At 34.6% G+C, this 26,757-nt stretch overlaps 1 protein-coding gene across 2 annotated transcripts in view; it reads right to left on the bottom strand.

Annotated features, from left to right (window-relative positions):
• MIPOL1 (mirror-image polydactyly 1) overlaps positions 1 to 26,757 on the bottom strand; it is a 291,999-nt gene that overhangs the window by 30,529 nt on the left and 234,713 nt on the right. For both annotated transcript variants that reach the window (XM_054589247.1, XM_054589175.1), the window contains exon 12: positions 16,787 to 17,017. In XM_054589247.1, coding sequence (XP_054445222.1) covers positions 16,787 to 17,017 — 231 coding nt within the window. The remainder of the gene's footprint in view (positions 1 to 16,786; positions 17,018 to 26,757) is intronic.

The following is a 26,757-nucleotide window of genomic DNA, read 5'->3' as shown; positions in this document are numbered from 1 at the left end:
ATTCACTGGATTTATTATTCACAGAATTATGAGCAATACTAAAACCAATTTATACAACACAACAAATGATGTATTCGATGAAAATCAAATGTTTTCCGAGTCAGTTTAATCACAACATACCTTTTTTGGACTCACGTGTTCACTTACAGTTTGCTAATAACCACTTTAGTTAGTAGAAGTTTGTACATTACAAAAGGTTTTATTAGTTTATTAGTTAGAGAGTATAGTAAGCATACTCAGTAAACAGGAAAAACTAGCTTTGGAGCTAGTATCATATAACAGCAAGTTGTAGAATATTTCAGAGCAAAATTAGAGTGTCGGCACAGGAAAGATAAATGGTATAAACTGACTAACATAGACTATATATGTGTTTTCATATCAAATATAGTACTTAATAAAGTACTTAATACTTTAAGGGCTTACAATTATTTATAATGAACTATTAAGTTTTCTTTTCTGAAAAATGTTTTCTTATTTGAAGATATGTAAAGAAACCATTTATTTAATATGCTATAACATACTTTTTCTAGCAAATGATTTTCTTTCAATAATATTTCCTAATTTAACTAATTCAGGTAATTGATTTGACTTTACTGTGTATTTGGGGGGTCTGGTTAATAAATAACAAGTATTTTAAACTATGTTTTTGAGGAAATAAATGTTTTTTTAAAAAAACTGTATGTATTAAAATCTACAAAGTATCATTTTTCATTTGTAATTTAAAAATTCACAGATCATGTAGCCCAAGGTGGTACTGTCTGTTCTGACTTCTATTTTTGAAGCCAGAGCATAAAATTAGTATTCAAGATTTCTTTCTTTATTTTATTTTTATTGCACTTTATTTCTTTATTAAGACTTTTAAAATGCACAAGTTCAAGGACTTCTTAGTGCATGTGAATGAGCAAAGTGGAGGTTAAGCGAAGTTCAGCATGTTCATGACTTTATCTCTGAGCTGATTTATCATTCAGCTGAACATGTTTTTGAGCATAATTATTTTTCTCAGTTGTAAGCTGTTGAATTTCCTCCCCTATTGGACCACTGAATACTTAGAGAAAGTAGAAAGTACACTGATGTTGAAATACAAATTAATGAGGGGCATAAAAACAAGTGTAAATTCACCTCAAGATTCTCTTCACCAGATCTCTAAATTGTGTTCATTTGATCAAACTACTCACATCACCATTTTAGTAGCTGTTAAACAAACAAAAACAAAACAAAACAAAACAAAGTTGCACTGCCTGGTGTGGCTCTGCTGGTGTGGCAAACTGAAGTGTTGAGGGTTGATTCCTGGTCACAAGACATTCCTGGGCAGTGCGTTTAGCCCCTGGTAGGGGTATGTATGAAAGGAAACCGATCGATGTTTCTCTCTCACATCGATATTTCTCTCCCTCTTGTTCTTCCTTCCCTTTCCTCTCTCTAAACCCTCTCACCCTTCTCTCTAAAAGCAAAGAAAAAAAGTCCTTGGTTGAGGATAAAAACATAAATAAAGTTAAATAGAAAAAACATTGGAATAGTAATATGTGTTAAATTCAATTTTATATATGTTGAAGTAAAAACCAAAACACCCATAATATGTTATTTGTGGAAATATTCTAGTAAATAGAGACTGGAAAACCACTATCATTTCATTTTAAAAGATGTTAAGAATTCCAAATATCATTTCACAAGCTGTTATTTAATGTTATGTTATTAAACTTTAATTTACTTTATGTATTTAGTACCTAAACCACACATAATATACCATTATAAAATTTAATAAATTATGCTTTTTCTTTTTTAAAAAGATTTTATTTATTTATTTTTAGACAGGAAAAAGGAGGGGGAGAGAGAGAGAAAAATGGATGCGCAACAGAAACATTCATCAGTTGCTTCTTGTATGCCACCAACTGGGGACTTGGCCCATAACCCAGGCATGTGCTCTAACTGGGAATTGAACCCACGACCTTACAGTTCACAGGCCAGTGCTCAATCCACTGAGCCACAGCAGCCAGGGCAAATTATGCTTTTTCTTATTGCAACCAAAGGCAAACACCATGTGATGTTACATACTATAAATATTAAAGATTGTATTTAAATAAAATTTATAACACAATCAATGCAAATTAACTACTTTATCTTATACCAATGCAAAAAAAAATGCTTAAAATTCTATCTGGAGAATGTGTCTTACTGTTAAAGATATTCAGGAGTAACGAAAAGTTGGGAAATGTTGCTGTAACATAGCTGAGGCTTTTGATCATTTTAAACCCAGAAAAATTTCAATTAAGGATAAAGTAAGTCACTGATTTTTATAGTGCCAATGCAGTAAGCTAGAATAGCTGGTTAGTTTTATTAAGGTATCTTATTAAGGTGGCTTACTAAGCTACTCACTATTGTTTTCACAGGGCTTTAGGCTGATACTAAACTTTAAAATGTAGGATTCTTTCCTCCCTAACTTTCATAAAAGTTATATATAATTAGCACTGAATGAAATTTTCTAATGTCAACATTTCAAATTTTGATTAACAGGGAATACAAATCAACCTTATTCAAGATTAATTCAAAAGACAGGCAACATCCTTTGGGAGGCTAGTAGATATAATATATCAATGCACCTTCAAACTTCAGACTAAGCCAGGGGCCTACAAAGTACAATAAAAGTAATATTCAACTTATTAAGCTGGCATTGTCACAGCAATTTTATCTACCTGATCAATCTTGATTCATAAAAACCATATATTCTCAAATTGAAATCAACATTTAGGGTCTAGAATACAATTACAACTCTACTGTTGATAGGTATGATGACTGATCTAGGCAGATGATGGAAATAAAGACAAGCAATAGTTGACAAAGTGCAGGTAATAACCATGAACTAAGAAGTGGAAATTCAGACAGTGGTAGGCTTTCTGGACAGTATATGAATAAAAACCTGGCCCAATTCTACAGGGTGGAAAGAAACACATTTGTTCAACTCCATTATATCACTATCATGTACAAACATGAAATGGCCTTCACTAGAAATCATACAAACAGGGTTACTTTTCATTGTTACTATTTTTTGAATAAGGGTATCTAGGAGTGTTTTTTTCCCCTCCATTAGTGTTTTTTTAATCTTCTATAGAGAATTCAGGGCTAGAAGTAGGATGAGGTGAATTAGGCACTAAATTTAGATGAAACATTTAAGGGGGTGTAAAAAACCCCTTCACTAATCAAGACAAATAATATTTTTAAAAAAACAAAATTAACACAAGAACTCTGATAAACAAAATACTGAAATTTAAGTAAAGGACCAGTACCTAGCCTAACACTGATAAAGTCTCAGGCAAAAACTCTTTATATTGTAGTGAGTTTCTTTTTATTTTCTTTTAAGATTTTTATTTAATGTTTATTGCATTTTTCCCATCACCATTTAACCCCCTTATACCCTTCTCCACCCAGCATAGTGAGTTCCTTTAAAAGATGAATTTTGATAAAAGCCTGAATGGTTTAGGTCTAGCTGCTATCATTTACATAAGCGTATATATTTAAGAAAAATTTCTAAATTTAATAATAAATCCCTAAATATTGTTCAAAGGCACTTGACATCCTAAATCCTCATGTCTAAGCCCTCACTGATTTTTAAGCTTTAAATTCATTGGTATGTGCTAAGTAAGTTTTCCCAAACTAGACTGACTCATTCTAGTGCCAAAGTAGCTTCTTTTTAACTCATTATATGGCTGATGGATGGTAACTGCTTGAACTGACTACACGATTACAAAGTGATTTTCTAATTCTTTTTATCTATCTATATTAAATTCCATTTTTCTGTTCAAAAGGGCTTCTTCCTTTCTACCCTCCATGTCTTTTTATATCTTTATAGACTCTAAGACATAACAATTAAATATTCCATAATCAAATACAGTTTTTTTTGTTTGCATAAATTGTCCCAAAGGTGGTCAATGGAAAACTTTTAAAAAAATTGTTATTGTTTATGTAGTTACAGTTGTCCCAATTTTTCCCCCTTTGCCCCACTCCGCTCAGGCCACTGTCCCCCTTTCATAGTCAATCCCCACACTGTTGTCCATGCTCATGGGTCTGTCATATATGTTCTTTGACTACTCCCTTCACCTTCTTTCAATCAGTCCCCACTTCTGCCCTCTCCTCTTACCGCTTTCAGTCTATTCTACGATTCTATATCTCTGGTTCGATGTTGCTCATTGGTCTAATGTACAAAATAAACTAAATTGCTGTGAGCAATGGGAACCTTTTTAAGCTGGTTCCCAAGTCCTCTTGACATAACCCTATCAGACTTTGAGTATTTTCTTGCTTTCTGGCACAAAAAGATATTCTGGACTCTGTACTGTCTTTGCTACATGCTTGGGAGCTCTGGTACCCTTTAATGGGAAATGTATTTAAAAATGAAAATTTGGGTGTTACGTGTGTCCATTGCTTCTAAGGCCTTTCCAATGGATAGAGCTAAGAAAAAATATATAATTTTAAGATGATGAGTTCATATTGACAATTTCAATGCAAATTTAATGTTACGATTTCTTTTTCCTAATGTTATTTATTTTATAGTGAAAATCTTGGCTCCTAATATTATTTATTTACTTACTTAATCCAACAAGGTACATAAAAGTTTCAAAGTCTTAATAACCAGTAGTATGACTGAGTGTGAATACAATGAGCAAAATTTAAGATTGCATTTCTTTTTTGTCCTTAAAATATATGCTACTCAGGATGTATAGTCAAAGTCTGATGATCAAAAGATACGTGAGTTAATTATTTTCTCTTTATAAGTATCTTATCAATTTGATATACAGTTAGGAACATTTATTTTTATTTGTATTTACTATCAGGGTTTGTTTTTTATATTTTACCTAACTTTAACTTCTAAATATTTAAAACATGTACATGGTTCAAAAGTCAAAACTATACAAAATATCATAATTAGGAAAGTTGCACTCCTATCCTATGCCTGCATCTATTTCTTATCTACCCCCAAAAGTAACCATTTTTGATTAGTTTCTGGTTTATTCTTGTTCTTTTTATTTTTATTTTTCACATAAAAAGTAGCATATTATAAGTACTAGATTTTTTCCAGTTAGCACAATATCCCAAACACCATTTAATATCAGTTTACAGAAATCTTCCTTTTTTCTTTTTATTTAAATTTACTGGGGTGAAACTAGTTAATAAAATTATATAGGTTTCAAGAGCACAATTCTATGACACGTTGTCTGTATATCGCATCATGTGCCCACCACCCAAAGAAAATCTTCTGTCATCATACATTTGACCGCATTTACCCTTTACTACCTCCCAACCCCCTTCCCTCTGGTAACTACCATACTGTTGTCTGTGTATACACATCTTTAGTTTCTTTTTTAATGGTTGCCTGGTATTCCACTATGTGAATGTGCCATGGTTTATTCAACTACTCTCCTATTTATTTGGGTTGTTTCTGTTCGCTATTATGTCTCTGAGGCTAAAATATTTTTCTCATTTACTATTTCTGGTTCTAGTGAGGTGATAATAACTTTTTTTGTGTGTATGTCTGTTAGCTTTTTCTTTAAATTTAATTTTAATTTATTTTTTCAAATACATTTGTCTCTGCCTACCCCCCACCACTTTCCCTTGCCGCCTCCCTCCTTCCCTCCCTCAGCTCTTCTTTTTATTTAAATGTGTAAGTAGAAAATACTCTTCAGTCAATGGCTTGCATCTATAGAGCACATGACACTTCGCAGAGCACTTTTATGCATATGCATTCTATCGGATTCTCACAACCAAGGTTTGCAGTAGACAGGGCAAGAATATCAGCTCTACCTTCCAGGCGAGGAAACGGAGAAGAAACACAACTTAATGGCTTGTACATACCCAAGTTACGACAGCCAAGGGTCCTGTTAGTTCACTAATATTTCTACTAGATACTAAGTTGACTCTCTTTTTACTTTCATTTCTAGCCTTTTAATTTATTATATGTTAGTGTCACTAGATAAAAGCATTTGGAATACAGACTTACTCATTATATTTGCTTCATAAATAACAAATATAATATTAATAAGTTATTTAATTTCATATAGTAAGCTTATTTTGGATAATTAAACTTAATTTTGGGGGGTTTAACTCAATAATTTTACAAACTATAAAATGGTAACCAAGTCTAATAATAAAATTTATTCTGGAAAAATACACCATATTTAGTTTAAAGATTCAGTTATGTCAGCGTAACTAACAAGTTGAATACAGTGAAGTATCTTTTAATATATAAACAATTACAATGAATTTCTAAAATCTTCACAAATCAAATGTAAAGTAACAAAAATGTAATTTCAAGACTGCATTAAAGTTCAAAGGCTTCCTTTGTAGTAAATAATGCTTCTTTGCATTCTCTGGAGAGGTAAGGAAAAAGTTCTATTCCACGTATAAACTATTTTGGCCTAAATTTTTAATTAGATTGATTCATCCTTGAGAATGTAAACAAATATCCTATCAAGTAAATTTCAAGAAAATATTAAAGGATAACAACAAACAGTTTAAATTGAGAGTCACTATATACCTTAATTCTGGTCTCCTTTTTACACTATAAACTTTTTCCATGAAACACAATTTGTATCTTTGTCATTTATTTTTGAAGATAAATGTGGTTTATTTTTTATGTGAAAAATAACAAAAAGACTTTAGACCCACATGTAAAAAGTACTCTTTTTTTTCCTTTCCTGAGACATTGACCTGTATACTCATTTAAAAGTGAACACCACATCTTTATGTTATTAAATCTTTGTTTTGATCTATTAGTATTCGCCAAAGTACCATTTTATAAAACCTCGCACTGAATAGACAAGGCTGGAGGTGACCATCTGCAGCTTTAGAGTCTGTGTTTGAATTGATGAAAAGAGCTTTGTGTTTTCATTGCCAAGTTTGATTCTCCCAGTCATTAGGCATTCCCCTCAGACCCCATCAATGAAGCTGTGCTCTCTTACACCCATGTGTTAAATTCTCTTCTCCTCATGGTTTCCTTTGCCAGCTCTACTCAAGAATGACTATTGGGTCTTAGCCACATTCTTCTCACAGCTGTGTTAAAAAAGAGCATCAGAAAGTCTTCCTAAAACCCATATGTGTATCTGGTCAATTCTCTGTCTTAGGGTCACCTCACATTGTGGTGTGATTATACAGAGATTCATTCTTGTTCTTGAACTGTGCCACTCCTATCATTCTGGGAAAGATTAGGCCTTCCAGTCAGTAGTAGAGAACTTCTTGGAAGACTAATGCGAAATACACTATAGCTCAGAAGGCAGACTAGTTTAATTTAAGGAAAAAGATGTTTCAAAAATTTAAATGTTTGTTATTTTTACCATTATGTAGCTTGTCAAATGGCATATGGTAACATAAAGAGAAATAACATATGCTTTTTTTTTTTTTTTTTCAAGTTAACCTTTTTATTTTTTTTTATTTTTTTTTTTTATTAATTTATTTACTATTTAAATACATTTGTCTCTGCCTTCCCCCCCCCCTTTCCCTTGCCCCCTCCCACCTTCCCTCCCTCAGCTTTTGAATGCTTTGAGAATACTGTTAAATGTGGCAAAGGAAAATGTCAAATAATGGTGATGTTCCAAGAACTATTAGTTTGAATGGTATAGATGCTAAAGCAATAAAAAATTAAAATTAGTAAGTTTAGTAAGTTCCAAAGTATTGTTTACTATGTAATATCTGGAGTCTTACTTTTCACTTTCAGTCAGCCTTTCTACAGAAACACTTAACAAAGTAACTTACCATAGTATAACTATTTTTTAAATTTACACTTAGGTTAAGAACCAAAGGAAAAAACTTTTTCTCTTGAGTTGTTCAAGGATACAGGTATGGGCAAAAGTAGATTTACAGTTATAATACAATACAAATAAATAATACAATAATTAACAATACAAGACACTCTTGTGTTCTGCATATTCACAACTATAAGCCGACTTTCACATATGCCTGTATATAATAAAAGAAAGAAGATGCATTTCAGCTGCTACTATACACTGCATTGTTATAGAATGATTTTTTTCACTTTCAATGTAAATGATCAAGAATAAAGATTATGTATGGACAGTGTTTATGATTTCACTATCAGGTAAAGTTACACTGAAATAACCAAAGGATTCTTTCATTCTATATTTATTGAGGTCCGAATGTGCACATGGGCAAATCTCTGATCAAGTGGGGAAAAATAAAGGTGGACTCTTAGAACCTATGGGAAATTTATATTTCTATTTGCTCTGGGGTACAATTTGGATTTTTTTCCAATTATACTTTGGAAAAAAAACCTATAGCTACGAAGAAAGTGTCCCCCTGATTTCAGATGAGTATACCAAGGACTTACATAAGAATATAGACATTTTCTACATTAACACATAGGTATATTATATCTAATCTTCTATGTGTTTAAGAATAGAGAAAGCAAAGGAAGAAATTCTGAGTTCTCAGATATAGTGAGGTTAAATATCCAAGCAAAATGATGATAACTTCTAAAAATCTAATTTCTACAATAGTTTCCTTTTTCTCTATTACTACAATAGAAGTATTCTTGTAGTACACTAATGGTTCATGCTATTGTTACCTGTCTTAGGAAGTTCAAATCACCCATATCTTATTTTTATCAATTTTAAAATTATTCTCAGGTAAGATGGGTGAGTTCTCCTGTAATCACAGAAGAGTCCAGGAGTTACGTAGCCTGTCAAGGGTTAAACAGTAAGAAGGCTTTTAACTGGAACTAAGAACAGAATTAAGGAAAAGTATACTTTGTTAGATCATATGTTCACTTACATGTCATACATTTGTGTGAAAATCACATCTCCGAGGTACAAGAACTCCTGCTGAAAATTTTTTTAGCCTTTCAAGTTGTAGTTAAAAATGTATATGATCATTAGATGGATCCTATAATTTCCCTAAAATAAAAGGAACACCATTTCTGACTTAATTACTGTAACACTGGGATAAATGAAAACCAATAAAAATTCCTGCATTTTATTTAGTTTTAAACCTAAACAGTATGGATTTCTCTCATATTTAATCTTATGCTTTTTTTCTCTCCTCTCCATTGCTTATCCAAAGAATGTTCCATCTACATTAGAAGGCAGACATGTTTACTAGCCCAACTCTAGATCATCTATTGAAAGTTTCTGATGAAGAAGGAGATCAAATGTGAGACACTGTGTGGTAATTTAAATTTTAGTTCTTACTTTTATGCTCTTTGTGATTCATTCCATAAAGTTAACTACGAAAGGGAACTTACCAGGGAAAGTGTTGATTCTTAGGTTTAGAGAATCCCTTTTTTCTTTATTCTGGACCTTCACTTGCCACTACATTAAAATTTCTCAAACTCTGGTTTAGGCTCCAATTTAAATAATCCTACATTAATCCTTCCTTGGTAAAAAGGAATGAGCTAGACAATTTTTATGTCAAAGTTAGACGTTTCCTGAAGCAAGGTATAAGCGAAAAGTCTTTAGTTTTTATAAAGAAAGGAATATAATCATATGAGGCCGGTCCAGAAAGTATCCAGCCATGTATTATGAAAAATAGAGACATTCATTGAAGAAGACACAGCTTACAAGAAACATTGTACATAGGACAATGATGCCTCAGTCCCCTTCAAAGCAGGCAACTTGGGACCTCACCCAGTTCTCCTAGTCTCCATCAGTTGCCCTATTGTTATTTTCCTGGATCTCACGGACAGCCTGAAATCCCTTCCCTTTCAAAGGCGATTATAGTTTTGGGAAAAGCCAGAAGTTGCAGGGTGCTACATCTGGGCTGTAGGAGGGCTGAAGTCACCTGCGTGATTTGAGGTTTTGTCAAAAAACTGTGCAAGACACGATGCATGAGCAGGCGCACTGTCGTGATGAAGCTGCCAATCACCAGCTGCCCATAGCTGTGGCCTTCTGAATCATCCCAGCGGTTTGTGTGGAGGAATGTTCAAGCTTAATGCAAAATTTGATGCAGATTCATTGCTCTACTTGCTTAGTCATTTTGAATGGGAGGGCCACGGGTGAGCTCACATGCTCACCCATGGACTAGAACAGTGAAGTTGTCATTGTTCACACATGTGCATTCCAGTCTACTCTCCTTGGCTGCCAGGTTACATTGCTATTGCACAAACCATTCTTGTTATAACAATGGCTACTTTTTCTGGACAGACCTTATGTATCTATCAAACATGGTAGGTATCGCTATATAATAAAAGTAGCTCTAAAGAGACTCACTTTATATACTCAATGGATGAAGAAAGTGATTCTCTACACAAATATGTATTGGAATTAAATTTTTAATAAAATACTTATTTGATGAAGTACAAGACTTATATTTTCTAAGTCAAATATGTATTTAATTTAAAGACATGTATTATGATTTATAAATCTAGAATATTAAATTCTTAAAAAGATATCATTGTTTAAGAATAAAAATTAAGCATGTTAGATGTACATCTTACAATGATTGCTTAGGAGTCATCTAAGTCTACCTTCCATATATAAATGACAATAAAGCTATGTCTAATTAGATCTAGATTTAGAATATCTCCTAAAGCTGATTGGGATGCTCTATTGTACATAAGTTATCACAAATCAATGAACTATTTGACTTATTATTTGCTGAAGTATATTTTATATTTCACAGAGCTTTTAAATCTCAAACACAATTTTTTTGAAGAGCAATTTAAGAAGAATTTTAAAACACCCCATTTATTAGTAATACTAAAAACTCAAAGTCAACTTTCAACATTATATTAAATATTGATTTAAACCTTATGCTGAGTTGAGAATTTATGAAGCTTATTCTTTGATTCAATCAACAAGTATTTCCAAAATGTTCAGACATGTCTAGTATTGCTTTGCAACTTAGAGTCCAATCAAGAATTTATAGGAAAAATATAAAGTTGGCAAGAAGCAGAGAAATTTTAATGAAAAGACAATGCAATTATAAAAAAATTAATTGATGACTTTCATATTAAACTATGTAAGAATATTTTGGCACAACTATTTTTCATTATGGTTAAAATCAGATTCTGAAACCAGCAACAAAACTAAAAAGTCTAGTGAAGTCTTTTGATGAAAATCACAGGCTTAGGAAAAAAAGAATAGCAGGATTTTTTTTCTTTTTTAAATCTAGAAACTGTGGAAATGCTGTTCCCCCTCCCTGCACCCACAGCCATCTACCCTGTTTTACAGTTCAACCTGCAAACAGATTAAGCAGCTGAGTTTGTGGAAAGCATGTTTGCTCTTACGCTAAGAACCCCTGTGTGACACTATGGCGACTCCCCTGACACCTCGAAGAGAACTACACGCGGTTCTTACTCATCAGCAGGGAAACCAGGCTGAGCATTCACAATTTTTTCGTAACTTCAACTTCTACATAGAAATCAGTATTTGGCCAAAAGGCAGGAAAGGCATTTTGTCAGGTTTACATGTTATTTTTCTTCTTTCTTCCCCCTGTCAATAACACTAAAAAAATGTAGTATGCCCCATATTTAAAAATATTTTATGTTAATCTTTGCTATTTTAAGGAAGCAATGAAAAATTAGAACACATGCAAATTTTAATAACTAATTTTTTAAAGGAAAATATTGAAAGAAGATTTAAAGAATGAATAATTTTTTCTTGAAAATTTGTTTAAAAGTTTACAATTTTTTCCTACATATTTTTGTGCTATATATTCAGTGTATAGTTACAATTTATGAGGGAATTTGAATCTTTTCAGTGTAAATCTGGGCCACAGTAAGGATGGCATGTGATTAAAGATATTTTATTGTAAAACCCAGATCTTTGGTAGATATTCTGACCTTATAAGCCTGGCTGTAAATACTTTTATTTTAAGTAACTATGTGTCACTTAGGCATGTTAAGTATAGTAATATATATTTTAAAAATCCTTTGGAAAACTTTTGTTCTAAGACATAAGAAACCTACCTATAAATGGAAGAATAGATAGAAAATAAAGACAGTATAAAGAACCAAGGAGTTTTAAGTCTCCCGTGATAATAAAAGCACCAATTAGTGAATTGGTGTCAGTGTTCTCTTTAATAATTGAGGATCATGAATGGTCCTTGGAAAAACTACTAAGAGTTTTTCTTACAAAGTTCCTGTGTTCTTAACTTGCTTTTTAGTTCATCTACTTCTGCATAATTCTCTCAAACCAAGGGCACCCAGGATCAGCAAAAGAAAATCTAAAAGCTAAACCACAATGTGCTCTTCTTCGGTAAGCACATATGTTTTTAAAGAGACGCGCATGAGGAGAAAACCCAAGGGGGTGGGTTTTTGCTGGTGTAACTATACGATTTATAATACCTGGGCCAAGAAGCTGTTTTTGAATAATGAAATCTGGCATTTGTTATATTTTACTCTGTAAGTCACTGTCTGCCTATAAATACTGGTTGACTTATGGATGGTAATTGCGTACAACTTTTCTTTCCAGGAATACTTCTATAGGTTAAAACATTTAAGAAGTTTTTTTTGACTCTAAATTAAAATAGAATATAATTTTTTATCCTCAACAAGGACATTTTTTCATTGGTTTAAGAGAGAGAGAAGTGGGGGAGAGAGAGACAGAGAGAAACATTAATGTAATAGAGAGACATGATTGGTTGCACCTCATAGGCTCCCCAACCAAGGATCGAAACTGCAAACTTTTGGTGTAAGGGACGACGCATGCTCTGACCAACTAAGCCACACTGGTCAGGGCTAAAGTTAAATATAAATGTAAAATTCTACTATTTTTAGAAAAAGTATGTGGTGTCTTTCCATTATTATTGAAGATTTCAGGCCTTTTCAATGAAATTAAACTTGATGGAAGTTGGTGGTCAGAACAAGAGTTAAAAGCTGACCACTAGGAAGTAAGATATGCCAACTGTGAGGAGAATGTAAGGAGAGGAGGTGTCACGACAGGATGTTGGCATAAGAGGTCAGAGTTTTCTGTGAAATTGGTAAACTCTGGGTAGTAGGTTGGCATAATAAATTTTTATCTAAGGCTTAAAGCAGATTATAGCACATCTGAAATTTTCATGTGTATTCCAGCTTTTACTTTGTTCTGTCATTCCATTACACTATTAACTTGTTCTAGTTCATTTGTTTAGAAGCATTTATGGAGTGCTTACATTACAGCAGGCATCTGTGCAAGTATTTGGAGGAGGTAGGAATAAAAAGATGAATACGACACTGTCCATGTCTTGGGAAAGCTCAATGATGGAGAATTTTGCAGGGAGTGGAGTAGGTAGGTAACAGATAATCAAAATCATGATTACACATAGATGACTAAGACCTCTAAGAAAGGTATGGACTAAGTACTGTGACCACAATAAAGGATGAAAAACTAAGGAAACATTTTAGGGGTAACATTTAGGCTGGACTTTAATGAGCAACAAAAATTTGTCTAGGTACCAAAAGGGAGGAACATGTTCCAAAAAGAAATAGTGTGTGTAGAGATATTGTGGTAGGGGTTGTGTGAGGAAATGATACTAGAAAAATGGGAGAAGGCTAGTAACAGGCCTCCTAGGTTATGCTGCATTGTTTGCACTTTAACTTGTAGGGAGGAAGAGCCCCTGAAACGTTTTACATAGGGAAGTAATATAACCTGATTTATGTTTTAGAAAAACCAACTCTGGTGGCAGTGAGGAAAATACACTTGAGGGAGCTACAGGCAGGTAAACTAGGCTTATGATTATTTCAATAGTCTACATGAGTGATGATGAGGGCCTGAATTCATGCAATTAACAAGCGATGATTGGGGTGGAGGGTATCAGAAAATATTAAGCCGCAGACAAAACAGGAATCGATGACAAAGTGAATGCAAACAGTAAGATTGAGGGAACAAAGATAGCACTGAAATTACTGAAAACCATTAACCGAGGGAGGAAATTCAGAAGAATGGGGGAAGGGCTTTATTTTCTGGGGAGTAATTTTCAATAAAAATACTATGACAACACACAGAAGAGAGTTACTTAACTTTAAAGGTGAAGACTTTGTAGAGAAGAGGAAACTGAAGTAGTCTTGCTAGTTTGAGGAATACGATAATACTAATAATTTACAGAATGCTTGTGATAAAGGTACTGGTATTGAACTAGCCATTTTACATGCTATCCAATTTATTCCTCAAATTAATCCTGCCTGTGAGGCCACTATTACTGTCTGAATTTTTTACCTAAAGAACTTTTCCTTCTAGGGGTTAAGTAATTTGCCTCAATCTCATGAGAAGTAGAAAAGTAGGGATTCAATCACAGGTCTGTCTGACTAGACTGCAAAGCCTGTCTCTACCCTCTATGCTGCACTGGATCTCATAGGATGATAAGTTTCTCATGGAGGAAAAGAGCAAAAGGCTCCAGAGGGACCAACATACATAAGGGCCATCAGTCTTGAAAAGGCAGAGCACTTCTGAAGCAGGAGAGTGCATTGTAGGGTAAAATGATGAGAAGAAGGGACTATGTCACAAGCATTGTTCTAAAAGCATTACAGGTGTTATCTAATCCTTATAACATTGTGAATTAGGAATATTATTATCCACATCAGAACAGTGTTTTGAAACAAAATGTCAAAGTTCACATACCTATGCATTCTGAATCTGGAGCGTGAGCTTTTAGACCACTATGTTATACTGCTGAAGACATATGATCACCTTTATTTATTTTTTTTTACCATGATCATGTATTAGTTTTATATTAGAAATATAAATAGAAATGGGCCATTAAATTTGACAGTTAAGAAATTACTGGTAATCTTAAGAACAATAATTTCAGTACAGGAGCTAGTCATAGTGTATCAAGTAGCAGAAGAGTTAATGGGAATTAAAAAATTCAAGATAGTGAATATAAATCAGTTATTCAAGAAATTTGGTTGTGATGGGAAAAAGGGAAATATGGACTTTTTTAGTTTAAATTTTAATTATTACCTGGAATATTGGGATATTTACAAAAGACACTGAAAAATAACTGCTAATAATAGAAACTTAAGATCGGCTAGAGAATACTAATAACATCTAACGAGTCATATAAATTGGTGTCCTGGGAGGTTATCCTCTTAAATTCAATAAAACAGACTGATGTTCGCAAGAACTGCAATGAAGATATACTGCCCAACTGAGGGTAATTAAAAATGAAATATAGTGGATTGAATGTAAAAGGAAAGCCTGATAATATTTCATCCAGGTTTATTGCTAGAAATTGGAATTAAAGATTAAAAATTTAAATTAAAATTTAATATTTAACTCTTGTAAATTACATAATTGTTGCACTTAAACTCTGTCCATGAATTGATGCCATTCCATTACAAAGTTCTGATCTGTGTGGTTAAATACGAAGAATAAGGGCAATATAATGTGTTTTTCAAAAGGTTAAGCTTATTCAATTTAAAGCATTATCTGAGATCATGTTATTTCTACTTCTTGGTGTAAAAAAGTTATTTCTTCTACAAAATGCCAATGATGGTTGATGAGATCTAAAACATAAAAGGTTTATATGATAACATTTCAAAATATTTTTTAGAAATCTAATTGCTCTCTGGGAAACACTTGTAGGCAATTTTAGCTATGTATAGAAATTTAAAAATTACATATAAAGAATTACATAAAAATATAAAAATAATTACACTTGAAACTTGTTTTCAGATTACAAAATTATTTGCAGACTTTAAGCAAACAGCTATCTCAGATTCTGTGAAAATTTATTGATTTATATTTTACAAAAAATAAGATCTATCTATATATCTTTGTGTTCTTAGAATATTAATGTACATTTTGAATAACTGATAGTTTCTGATTGAATATAAACCTAATCTTTACATCTACAAAAAAAAATAACACCATAAATCACAAGTTTCAAGGCACACTGATAGTATAAATTAATAAGCATAATTCCTTATCTGTCTTAAAATGGTCTTGACTACAGATTTACCTGACCTTGGGCTATTACTCAAAATATAATTTCAGGGATGTTGGGAAAATGGTTAAGATGACTTATTTTCAAATAAAAAGTAGTGAGAAATAAGGAACTTTGAAGTTAGTGCTACTTCTTCATGCTGTGAAACTAAAAAAAAAACTGTTTAGGAAAAACTTATGTCTTAGAAACTGAAGGCGATTAGGTATGTGAATTATGTAATGCTGTTAACAATACATTAAGAAGGGCTCAATTAGAATGACAAGTTCTATTACTAACTGCCTTAGAAAATTCTGCTACAATGTTCAAGTCCCGAAGATTAACAAGTAAATTCATTGTCTGATAAATTATTTGTTAACATTTTGCTGGCTATCATAAGGACTGATTTATTATGCAGCTTTATTTAAATTTTAATAAAAATGCAAATATCATTGAAAATAAGCAAATACAACTATACACTGTGAAAATCTGTACTGAATACTTCAGAAGAACAATACATGACAATTAATTACACTGTACCATATACTATGTGCCTAGAGATCTCAGATTACAAGACCACAGATGATCTGAATTCAAGCAGGATTATCATGAAGCTAAATGAGTCAAGTTGGTAAACTGACTGCCTCTTCCCCTCGCTAATAATTTTATTACCTATGAAATGATTTTAACAGTATGGCTTCCATGAACTGAGGAGGATCAGATATCACATAAAAATGGTTTGCCTTACACAGTAACCGTGATTCCCAAGTTAAATGGTTTTTGATTCCAAATATGCATATGCTAGGCAGTCTGAAAAAGTCCATTTGGCTCAATGAATTTTTTTCTTAAACTATTAGTAGTATGAGTAATAAGTAATATATTATAGTTGCTAAAAGAAAGTGTTTTTGCTTTGTTTCATACTTTTGAAATAGTGCAAGATCATTTCACTCACTTCTGAACTCTCTCATTGGCCGCCTGGGAAGCCTCCACTGCCTGCCGAAGCTCTAATTCCATGTTTGCTCGATCTGCCAGAGCCTGCTGCAGTTGGGTAGCCAGTTCCTCATTTTGTTGCTGAGTGATGGAAACAATGTTCTCTCTATTCTTTAAAGCTTCTTCATAGGTACTAAGGGTATGGTTAAACTGATCCTTCAGATTTTCTTCTTGGGATAATGATTTGTGTAAACTGAAAAATACAAAAATAAATAATTTAAACACAAATATGTAGACTGATTGACCAGTAAGCTGTTTAACAAAAATGTCCAGTTAGAAATACACATTTCTAAAAAATCAATAAAGACATACTTAGATGACTAAATGGAAGTAATTTTTACATAACAATGTTATATATATAATAATTATTCCATTTCTCTGCTTCTAGGCCGAAAGCTACCCAGACAAGTGATTATCTATGCTACCAAGGCATACAGTAAGGTACTGCAAGATGTTAATTGAATTATATCAGTGTAAATATTACATTCAATTTTCTTTAAAAGAAATAGCAGAAAGTTGGAAAAAAAGTATCTCTGGGTAAATAAAAATATAATAAGCTGACTGCAGAGAAATGAGAAGAGAATGGGCATCATCGGTTTAGGAGACTCAGGGTCTATTCACTTAGTGAGAATGAATGAGGTCTGTTCAAATTCCAATCAGCTTTTTAAAGCATTTTCTACTTGTCATAGTTGAGATATAAATTAAGTTAAAATCGCTAGTCAGACTGAACAGAAATAATATGCATTCATATATATTTTCTTTTTTGTTAATGAATCTTATACCAACTCCATCCACTCATTAAGTTATAAGGGGAAATTGCATATAAATTAAGACTGAATGCAGAGGAAAATGCAGACAAATAGAATCCTAAAATGCTAAAGGTCAAATCTTCGATATGTCATTACATCTACCACCTGAGATCATTTTGAAATGGCACCAAGCACCTCACCCAATTAAATAAAGACATTTTGAAAATATAAATATTTAATAAGGGAAATTTAAAATTCACACAGGAGATGTTCTTTTTTATTAAATAAATCATTTCAGTATATGCATACAAAAGAAATGTCAATGGGAGACTTAGAGTAAGACAACCTAACTATATAATACAGATTGATAATATGAAAGAAAGTAATATAATTCTTGAAGCTGTAAAGAGGTGGACATGGAACTTCAGCACTGGCTGAATATCCAGTATGATACTTTATTTAAAACTGTTCAAACTAAAATGAGATACATTTCTTCTTTTTGTTTAAGTAACCCATGAGCCTCTCCAGGGGGCTCACTTTGGGGAGGGCGTCACACAGAAGTCAGGACTTGAAACAGGCACAGTGAGCGTTCCACAAGAAACTTCAGGATTCAGGTGAGTTCTAAAGAAGAAAGACTGCTGCCAAACTGTCAGCTCGTTACTACATATAAACTAAAAATGGTGTGCAGTGCAGCACTTGTAGAGTGTAAAAAACTATCTTTATAGTTTTCACCTTATTTATCTCTTATTTCATTTCCTCGCAGTTCTTTCTATCAACCCACATGTCTGAAGACACCTGTCTCCTGTCCATTTTCCTGTTCTATGTCCTTTCGTACTTTCTGTGTCCTTCCTACTCCAACTTCAATTTCCTTCAGCCTATTCTCTTTGTCTATTTGAAAGATCCAAGGAAAAAAAGAAGTTAAAAGCAAACAAAACAAAAAACCTCTAAAAAGACAAATCTCTTTATGTCTTTTACCTTTAAAACATTATTACTCATCGTTTGTTAATATTTTAAATGACAGAAGTGCGCAAATATAATGTATTCAGCTTGACAAAATGTAGAGAACGAAACACAGAATGAACACACAAGAAGGCTCCCGGTTGATTCTCCCTCCCTGTTGATTCTCCTCCCCCAAAGTAATCGCCAGTCCAACCTCTACGAAGACTAGTATTGCCTGTTTCTGAGCTGTTTGTCTGGCTTTTTCCCTTAGCATAAGGTTTATGAGATTCATCCTTTCGTAGCATGTAGTTTTGTATTTATTTATTGCAATGAAGTATTTGGTTATATAAATATCCCACACTCATTAACCATTTTTCTATTGTTGCTATTAATATTCCTGTACGTGTTTTCATGGGGGGAAATACTCATCCCCCCTGCTGCTTTATTGAGATACAATTGATATTAAATACTCATTTATGGAAAGAATTTGTCCATAGAATATATGTTCACTTAGATTAAGTAGATGCTGCATAGTTTCCCAAAGTGGTCGTACTGATTTACATGCCCCTCAGCAACGCAGGGGGAGTTGCAGTTGTTCAAATGCACTCCCTTAGGGTGGGACTGCCAGTCCTTTTATCTTCAGCCCTTCTCCAAGGGTGTAGTGATATTTTATTCTTGTAAGGTTATCTTTGGATGAATGTAAGTCTTAATTTTAATGAAGACCAACTTATCATTATTTCTTTAATGGCGATTACATTTTGTGTCCTATTTTAAAAATCTTAGCCTATCCCATTCCATTATATTTTAATCTTACATGATCTCACATTAAAAATATTCCTAATGTGTTATTAATAATCTTAATAAGACTTTAAAAATATTCTTATTTAGGACTTAGTATATGATCTCACTTAAAACTTACAGTGGATTGTCTTAGCTTGGGAATTCTGCATTTCTCTATATCTAAAACCCTATTCAGTATACACCAACCAATTAAGAATCAATAATTAAGCTTCTAAAATCTCATCATTAAGATGATGGTATCCTGACTTAATTCCCTAATTGTTCATCATGTCCTAGTCTTCTATCATTTAATCTTATTTTGGGGGTAAATTTATACCTGATTTTGATTTTTCTCTCACATGAATCTGCGACTTTAATGCACAAAAACCTAATCATTCAAAGTGCCTTGGAAATCTTTAATTTTTTTTTGAATCCTCACCTGAGAATATTTTTGATTGATTTTTAGAGAGAGGATGGAGGTGGGGAGTGAGCAAGAAACAGTGATCAGTTGCCTCCAGTATGTGCCTGACGCAGGACTGAACTCAATGTAGGCTTGTGCCCTGACCAGGGACAGAACCTGCAACCCTTTGGTGTAGGGGATGACACCCCAACCAGCTGAGCCGCCCAGCCAAGGCTGCCCTGGAAATCTTTAAATTCCCATCAAAACTTCCACAAACAGAAGCAGAAGCTGGAGTAATCTTTTAAGACACAAATTAGAGAGTGGCACTTATAATCCTGCAATAGCACCTTACTGCACTCAGAATAAATCTCTAAAAATGATACAACAAATTACATACTTTAACTCACTAAACCTTACAACCTATAAGTCCTGTCAATGTTACTTTTTTTTAACTGATGCAGAAATTTTTAACTGATGCACAGAGAAGTAAGTAATTTAATGAACCTCACATACCTAGCAGAGTCAGCATCAGAACAGTCTTTCTCCTTGAGTTGAACACTCATTTCTACTTGCCATGAGCTATAAAGTCCTTTGTCATCTGTACCTTCTCACCTTTTAGCCAGGCATTAAGTTTCTCAAGTGCATCAAGCTTTATCCTGCTTGAGGTCCTTGTTTGGAATGTCTCTCCCTCCTCTACCCGACAAATGACGTCTCAGCACAAATACTACTTTCTCAGATAAACCTTTTATGATACTTCAATCTAAATTTGGATGCTCCCTCTTTGTTATTCTGTCTTATTAACCCTAACCTTTTCACCTTTTCCTTCTTAGACCTTATAATAATTTGCCCTGGCCGTTGTGGCTCAGTTGTTTGGAGCATCGTCCTATACATCAAAAAGTTGGGGGTTTGATTCCCAGTCAGAGCACATACCCCGCTCTCTTTCTCCTTCCCTCTTTCTAAAATCAGTAAACATACATTTTTAAAGACCTTATAATAATTTGTAGTTTTTTTAGTTTCAGCTTGTGATTTACTTCCCAATTGCAACATTAATATTCACTTGCATAGGGCAATTTTATTTTATGGAAAATACTTAATGCAAAACTATATAGTTTGGTTTTTTGAAGTTCCTTAAGAACTTCAATAAATCAAAATGTTCATAATTCTAAAGAAATTTTCTTATAGGAATCAGGTGAAGTACAGGACATATATTCCCAGTGTACATAGATCTATAACCACTGAAGCACATTTTTGTTTTAGTGTTTTTTTCCCCTCAGAGTTCTCTTCCCTAAATTGACAACAGAGCCACATTATTTAGCTTTTTTCCACAAAGTCATAGCACATTTAACTTCTTCTCAAGTTCTTGATCTTCAGGTGTGTTTTCAGCACGATAGCAGCATTCAAATTATTGGCACTTAAATGATATTTCTATGGGGAAATATTTTAAGTTATAGTAAGAACAACAACAACAGAAGAGCCATTAAATTGCTCTCAGAATTTCCAAAGCATCTAGCCAATAGTGTGGCTCACAAACATGGACATAGGATGGTAACAACTTGATTATCATGAAGGTAATGAGGTAATATTGTAAAGTTTCAATCCTCCCTTCTCGTTTTAAAATTATGTAATTCTTAATTCATATAAATTTTCCACTTTAGTATAGAAAATAAGACAAAAATCCTCTTACTCAGGACTTTCACATCTCCACAGTTCTGATCCACATCCAATGAGACTGCATGTCACCTCCTGTCATGCTCCCCACACTGAGTCCCATAGAGGCCGAGGGAGGAAACGCCCTTCAGTGGGTGTTACACCAACAAGTGGCATGTGACGGGTTTCATTTCCAAAGTGGATTCTGTCTATTCCCTCATGTCTGTGGTCCTATTTCCCTGGTCCCTGACTCCCTACACGGCCTCAGCTTAAAATATCTTGGAATTTTCAGGTTTATGACCCGCTTTCATGTTTTGCTTGCAGGTATTTATTTATGTTCCTCTCAGCTTGTCTGCAAACCAGCTTCTTAAACTCTCTCTCTGAACTGTAGTGTCACACATGAATTCAGCTTATTCTCACAACTAGTACTTGTCCATTTATACCAAGTTTTGATGCTACTTTTCCTGGCTTCCACTCTTGTCACTATGATCAGGTATTACTTAGTTCCTTGCATGCAATCACCTTCCTCACCATCCGACAATACGTACTTACTCCTCTGCTCCTGTTTCATTTACCTATGGTGATTGCTCAATCAAGAATGTGTCCATATGTACTGTTTTTAAAAATCGAATAAATATTTTTGGGTTAAAAATGCAGAGGTAAGGTACCATAGTATAGACCAGCGGTTTTCAACCTGTTTCATCTCATGGCACACATAAACTTATTACTAAAATTTTGTGGCACACCAGGAAATATTATATATTTTTTGCTGATCTGACAAAAAGATATAATTTTGATTCTTTCACACTGAATGGATATTGTTACGTTGGCTGTTGTCCTTTTCTTTTTTTTACTTGAAAATGTAAGGGAAAAGAGGTCAGTGTCCCTGACTAATTAGTCAGGTATTGAATGTTTTAAAAATTCATGCGGTACACCAACTGAAAATTGCTGGTGTAGACCAATAGTTCTTAACTTGGAGTAATTTTGTCTCTCAGGGGACATTTTGCAACATCTGGAGACATTTTTGGGTGTCACAAATGGAGGTAGGGATGCTGCTAGCATTCAGTGGGAAGAGGCCAGAGATGTTTTTAAACATCCAGCAATGCATAGGACAGACTCTCTCAACAAAGAATTGTCCAGTCTAATATGTCAAAAATGCCAAAACTGGTATAGATTAGAAGATGTTGGGTTTGGACTTTGAAGAAGGAGATTCAAATTTAAATTTTGTCATTCACTCTGTATGACCTTCAAAAAAATACCCATTTGAGTATTAATTTCCTCAACTACAAAACAATGAGAAAAATCCCAAGGAGTTACTATGCGAACAAAATGAGTTGATCTATCCATGTGAAAATGTCTAGCACAATACTTGACAAAGAACAGCCATTCATACATGTATAATTTTTAAAAGAAATAATTAACTTTGTATAAAATCTTACACAATACCAGACATTTTATAAATACTTTGATGAAAAATATTTGCCTGTTTCAACAGGTTTTTTATGAATTGGGAGAGGTAAATTAGTTTTCCTAACCTTTATCACTTAACCGATAACATTCTTAAATCATTCTGAAAATAAAAAGGGGCAGGTTGGGCTTGTTTTTGCTGAATTAAAATAAATATAGACAAAGCAAGTATGAAAGGCAGAAGTATGTGTTACCTTGTCCTAAGTATATATTTCCTGAGAGGACAGTGTCTTTTTTATTTCCTGGTTTACTGTATCAATTAGTTTGATCTGTTTCTGACCTATGTGATTTGCCTTCTGTTTGAAGAACTTCTTTTAACATTTCTTGCATGGCAGGAGTCCTGATGTCAAATTCCTTCAGTGTTTGCTTTGTTTGTTAGAAAAAGTCTTCATTTCTCCTTCACTTCTGAAGGATAAATTCACTGGATACAGAAATCTAGTTTGATGTCCCATGTGTCAGCCTGACATGCAAAGTGCTCCAAAATTCTGTCTCCTTTTCTTCTCCGATTTCTTCCCACCTCTCACAGGGAAACATGTCATTCTAGCCCAATGGAAATATAAACTGCATTCTGAAGATGCCCTCTCACTTTTCAGTTTGGATTATTGCTCACTGCTGTGTCCAGGTGAGTGCTCTTTCCCCTGCCCCTCCGTGTGGCACTGCACAAGGCCCAGGGGAATTGCCACTGCCGCCACGAAGGCACACTCCACTTCCTGACCAAAGAGACCCTCCTACCTCTACACTCCTGTACCCCTTCCTTATCCCTTAAAAATATATTAATCATTTTACGCTCTCCTTTATAGCTATTGCATACTTGTTTAATCTTCCCTACTATAGTCTAATACCATCGAAGGAAGGGACCCGGCTTTACTCTTCTTTGTTTCCTTGTCGGGCCTAACACAATGGCTTCTCTAAAGGAGCCATATAAAAAATATTTATTGATCTACTTGAACAAGTGGGTTCTAGTATTATAAAAGAATCACATCAGCTTTATTTCTCTTCCATTGCTCATTATCTTAACGTGCAGCCCCATCCTCCCCCTGCTTTCTCTCGCCTGCATCCCATTTCATTACACTTTGCAGAATATTTTTAAAATACAGGTTTTGTAGTCTCATTTGTTTGTTTTTTTCTTTTTTTCTCTTACCTGAGGAGATATATCAGAAAAAACATTGCACAAAAGAGTTGGACTTCAGGTCAAGAGGGAGGCATAGGTAAACAGCTCACCTCCTCACACAACCACATCAAAATTACAACTAAAATATAGAAAAACCATTACCCAGAAGCATCAGAAGTTGAGCTGAATAGCCAGACAACTATGGAATTAAAGAAAGCACATCCATCCAGGTTGGTATGGGGGGTGGAGATGTGGAAAGGGCTGGTCTCACATCTATGTGTGGTGGATAAAAATTTGGGAGGATTCCCAGCCCCAGGAAGATTAAGTCCCTATGACTTCTGGCTGCAAAACCCAGTGGTGACTGAGTTGGTAGAAGAAACTCCTGGAGTCCTAAGCAGTTGCCTTAAAGGACCCACACACAGACTTACTCAAGCACTGGGGTAGTAGCTTGAAAGACACCAGTGGCATACAGGGAGGAACTGAGATGTCTGGCATCGAGGTGGGAGCTGGGGGCAGCTTTCTTCCAGACAGAAAGGTGGAAAAGGCCACTGTCCCTTTTCTGAGCCCTTCCCTCACAGAACCACAGAGCTGGCAGTTGGGGGCCCTGAGACTCCATAAACCTGGCTAATGCTTTTTGCCCTGCCTTGGAGATCCCCTGAGATTCCCTCCCACCCAAGTTACAGGTCCACCTGAGCTTTTAACTGTGACTCCATATGAATGGCTGGTCTTGGCTCATGTTTCTCAACTTCCTAAATCCTATAAAACAAGCAACAACTGACCTCAGTGGGCCCTCAGCCCCTGTACCTCTTTCTAAGTGGCCCCAGGCCTGGCACTAGCAGCAGCCAGCCTAGATTCATTGTTTGGTTTCGCCTGGGAATCTCCAAGCCCAGCACAAGTAGCAGCCAACACAGATTGCTTTATAGCTCAGACAGGGTGGCCCCAGGCAGAACACAGGAGGGGGCTGACTTTGGCCTGTACCACCCAGGAAACCTCAGGGCCAGGGCACGCAGTGGGCAGCTACAGACCACACTGGAACACCACCACCCTGCCCCTGCACAGCTGATCCTCCATGGAGGGTGGAGATTGGTGGTCAGTGGTTGCAGCCAACCCTTGTAGCTGAATGGCCTGGGTAAATCCCTCCCATTGATCTGCCAGCAGCAACCAAAGCACAACTACAAGAGGAGGGTGTACTCAGCACACATGAAGGGTGCACTTTGAGTATCCAACTCAAGTGATAAGGGAGGCTGTGCCACTGGACCCTATAGAACATCTACCACATTAGGCCATGCTACCAGGACATGGAGTCATAGAGCCTCTACCTAGTACATAGAAACAAACAGGGAGTCTGCCAAAGTGAGCAAAGAAACTCGGCCCAAACAAAAGAACAGATCAAAACTCCAGAAAAAGCCCTGGCTGGTGTGGCTCAGTGGATTGAGTGCTGGCCTGCGAATCAAAGGGTCAATGGGTCGATTCCTTGTCTAGGGCACATGCCTGGGTTGTGGGCCAGGTCCCCAGCAGGGGACACACAAGAGGCAATGACACATTGATGTTTCTTTCCCTCTTTTTCCCTCCCTTTCCCTCTCTAAAAATAAACAAACAAACAAATAAAATCTTTTAAAAAACTCCAGAAAAAGAACTAAACAAAATGGAGATAAGTAATCTATCAGATGCAAGGTTCAAAACACTGGTTATAAGGATGCTTAAGGAACTTAGTGAGTACCACAACAGCATAAAAAAGATCCAGTCAGAAATGAAAGATATCTTAATTGAAATAAAGAACAATTTAGAGGGAGACAGCAACAGAGTAGATGAAATCGAGAATCAAATCAAGATTTGGAACAAGGAAGCAAAAAACAACCAACCAGGAAAAGAAGAAGAAAAAAAGAATCCAAAAAAAGGTGAGAATGTTAGGGAAAAGGGAACCGTATATGCACTGTAAGTTGGAAAGCAGACTGGTGCACCCACTGTTCAAAACCGTATGGAGTTTCCTCAGAAAATTAAAAATGGAACTGCCCCATGGCCCAGTGACTCCACTTCTGGGAATATATCCAAAGAAACCTGAAACACTGATTCAAAAGAATATAAGCACCCCTATGTTCACTGCGGCGCTATTTACAATAGCCAAGATCTGGAAGTGCCCATCAGTAGATGAGCGAATAAACTGTGGTACATTTACACATAGAATACTACTCAGCCATAAAAGAGAATGAATTCTTATAATCTGCAACAGCACAGATGGACCTAGAAGGTATTATACCAAATGAAATGAGCCAGTCAGAGAAAAGACAAATACTATATGATCACATATATGTGGAATCTAATAAACAAAATGAACAAACAAAATAGAAACAGACTCACAGATAAAGAGAACAGACAACTCTCCGAGGGGAAGGGGGTCTGGGGTCTGGGTGAATTAAGTTGAGGGTATTAAGCAAAAACAAAACAAAACAAAACAAACAAAAAAAATGATAGAACTGTACACTTGAGACCTATAATTTTATTAACAGATATAACCCCAATAAGTTTAATAAAAGTTGAAAATGAAACAAGATTTTGTACTGATATCCTTGTAGATTCATATGCAGTTGCAAGAAATAATACAAAGAGATCCCTGGTGTCCTTTACCCACTTTCCTCTAACGCTAACTTTTTCTAAAACTGTAGTATAAAAGCACTACTAAGATACTGAAAATTGATACAGTCAAGATACAAAAGTTACATCGGCACAAAGATTCCTCACGTTTCCTGACTTCCCTACCATCTCTTACTCTCCTTAAACCCTAACAAATACTAATATGGTTTCCATTTCAATAATGTAATTTTAAGAGTAATATATAAATG

This window comes from Pteronotus mesoamericanus, unplaced genomic scaffold (assembly GCF_021234165.1).
Source record: "Pteronotus mesoamericanus isolate MK-2021 breed Mesoamerican mustached bat unplaced genomic scaffold, CSHL_Meso_final contig_100, whole genome shotgun sequence".
Classification (NCBI taxonomy): domain Eukaryota; kingdom Metazoa; phylum Chordata; class Mammalia; order Chiroptera; family Mormoopidae; genus Pteronotus; species Pteronotus mesoamericanus.
Note: the sequence above shows the minus strand (reverse complement) of the source record. Positions and strands in the feature narration are given on the sequence as shown.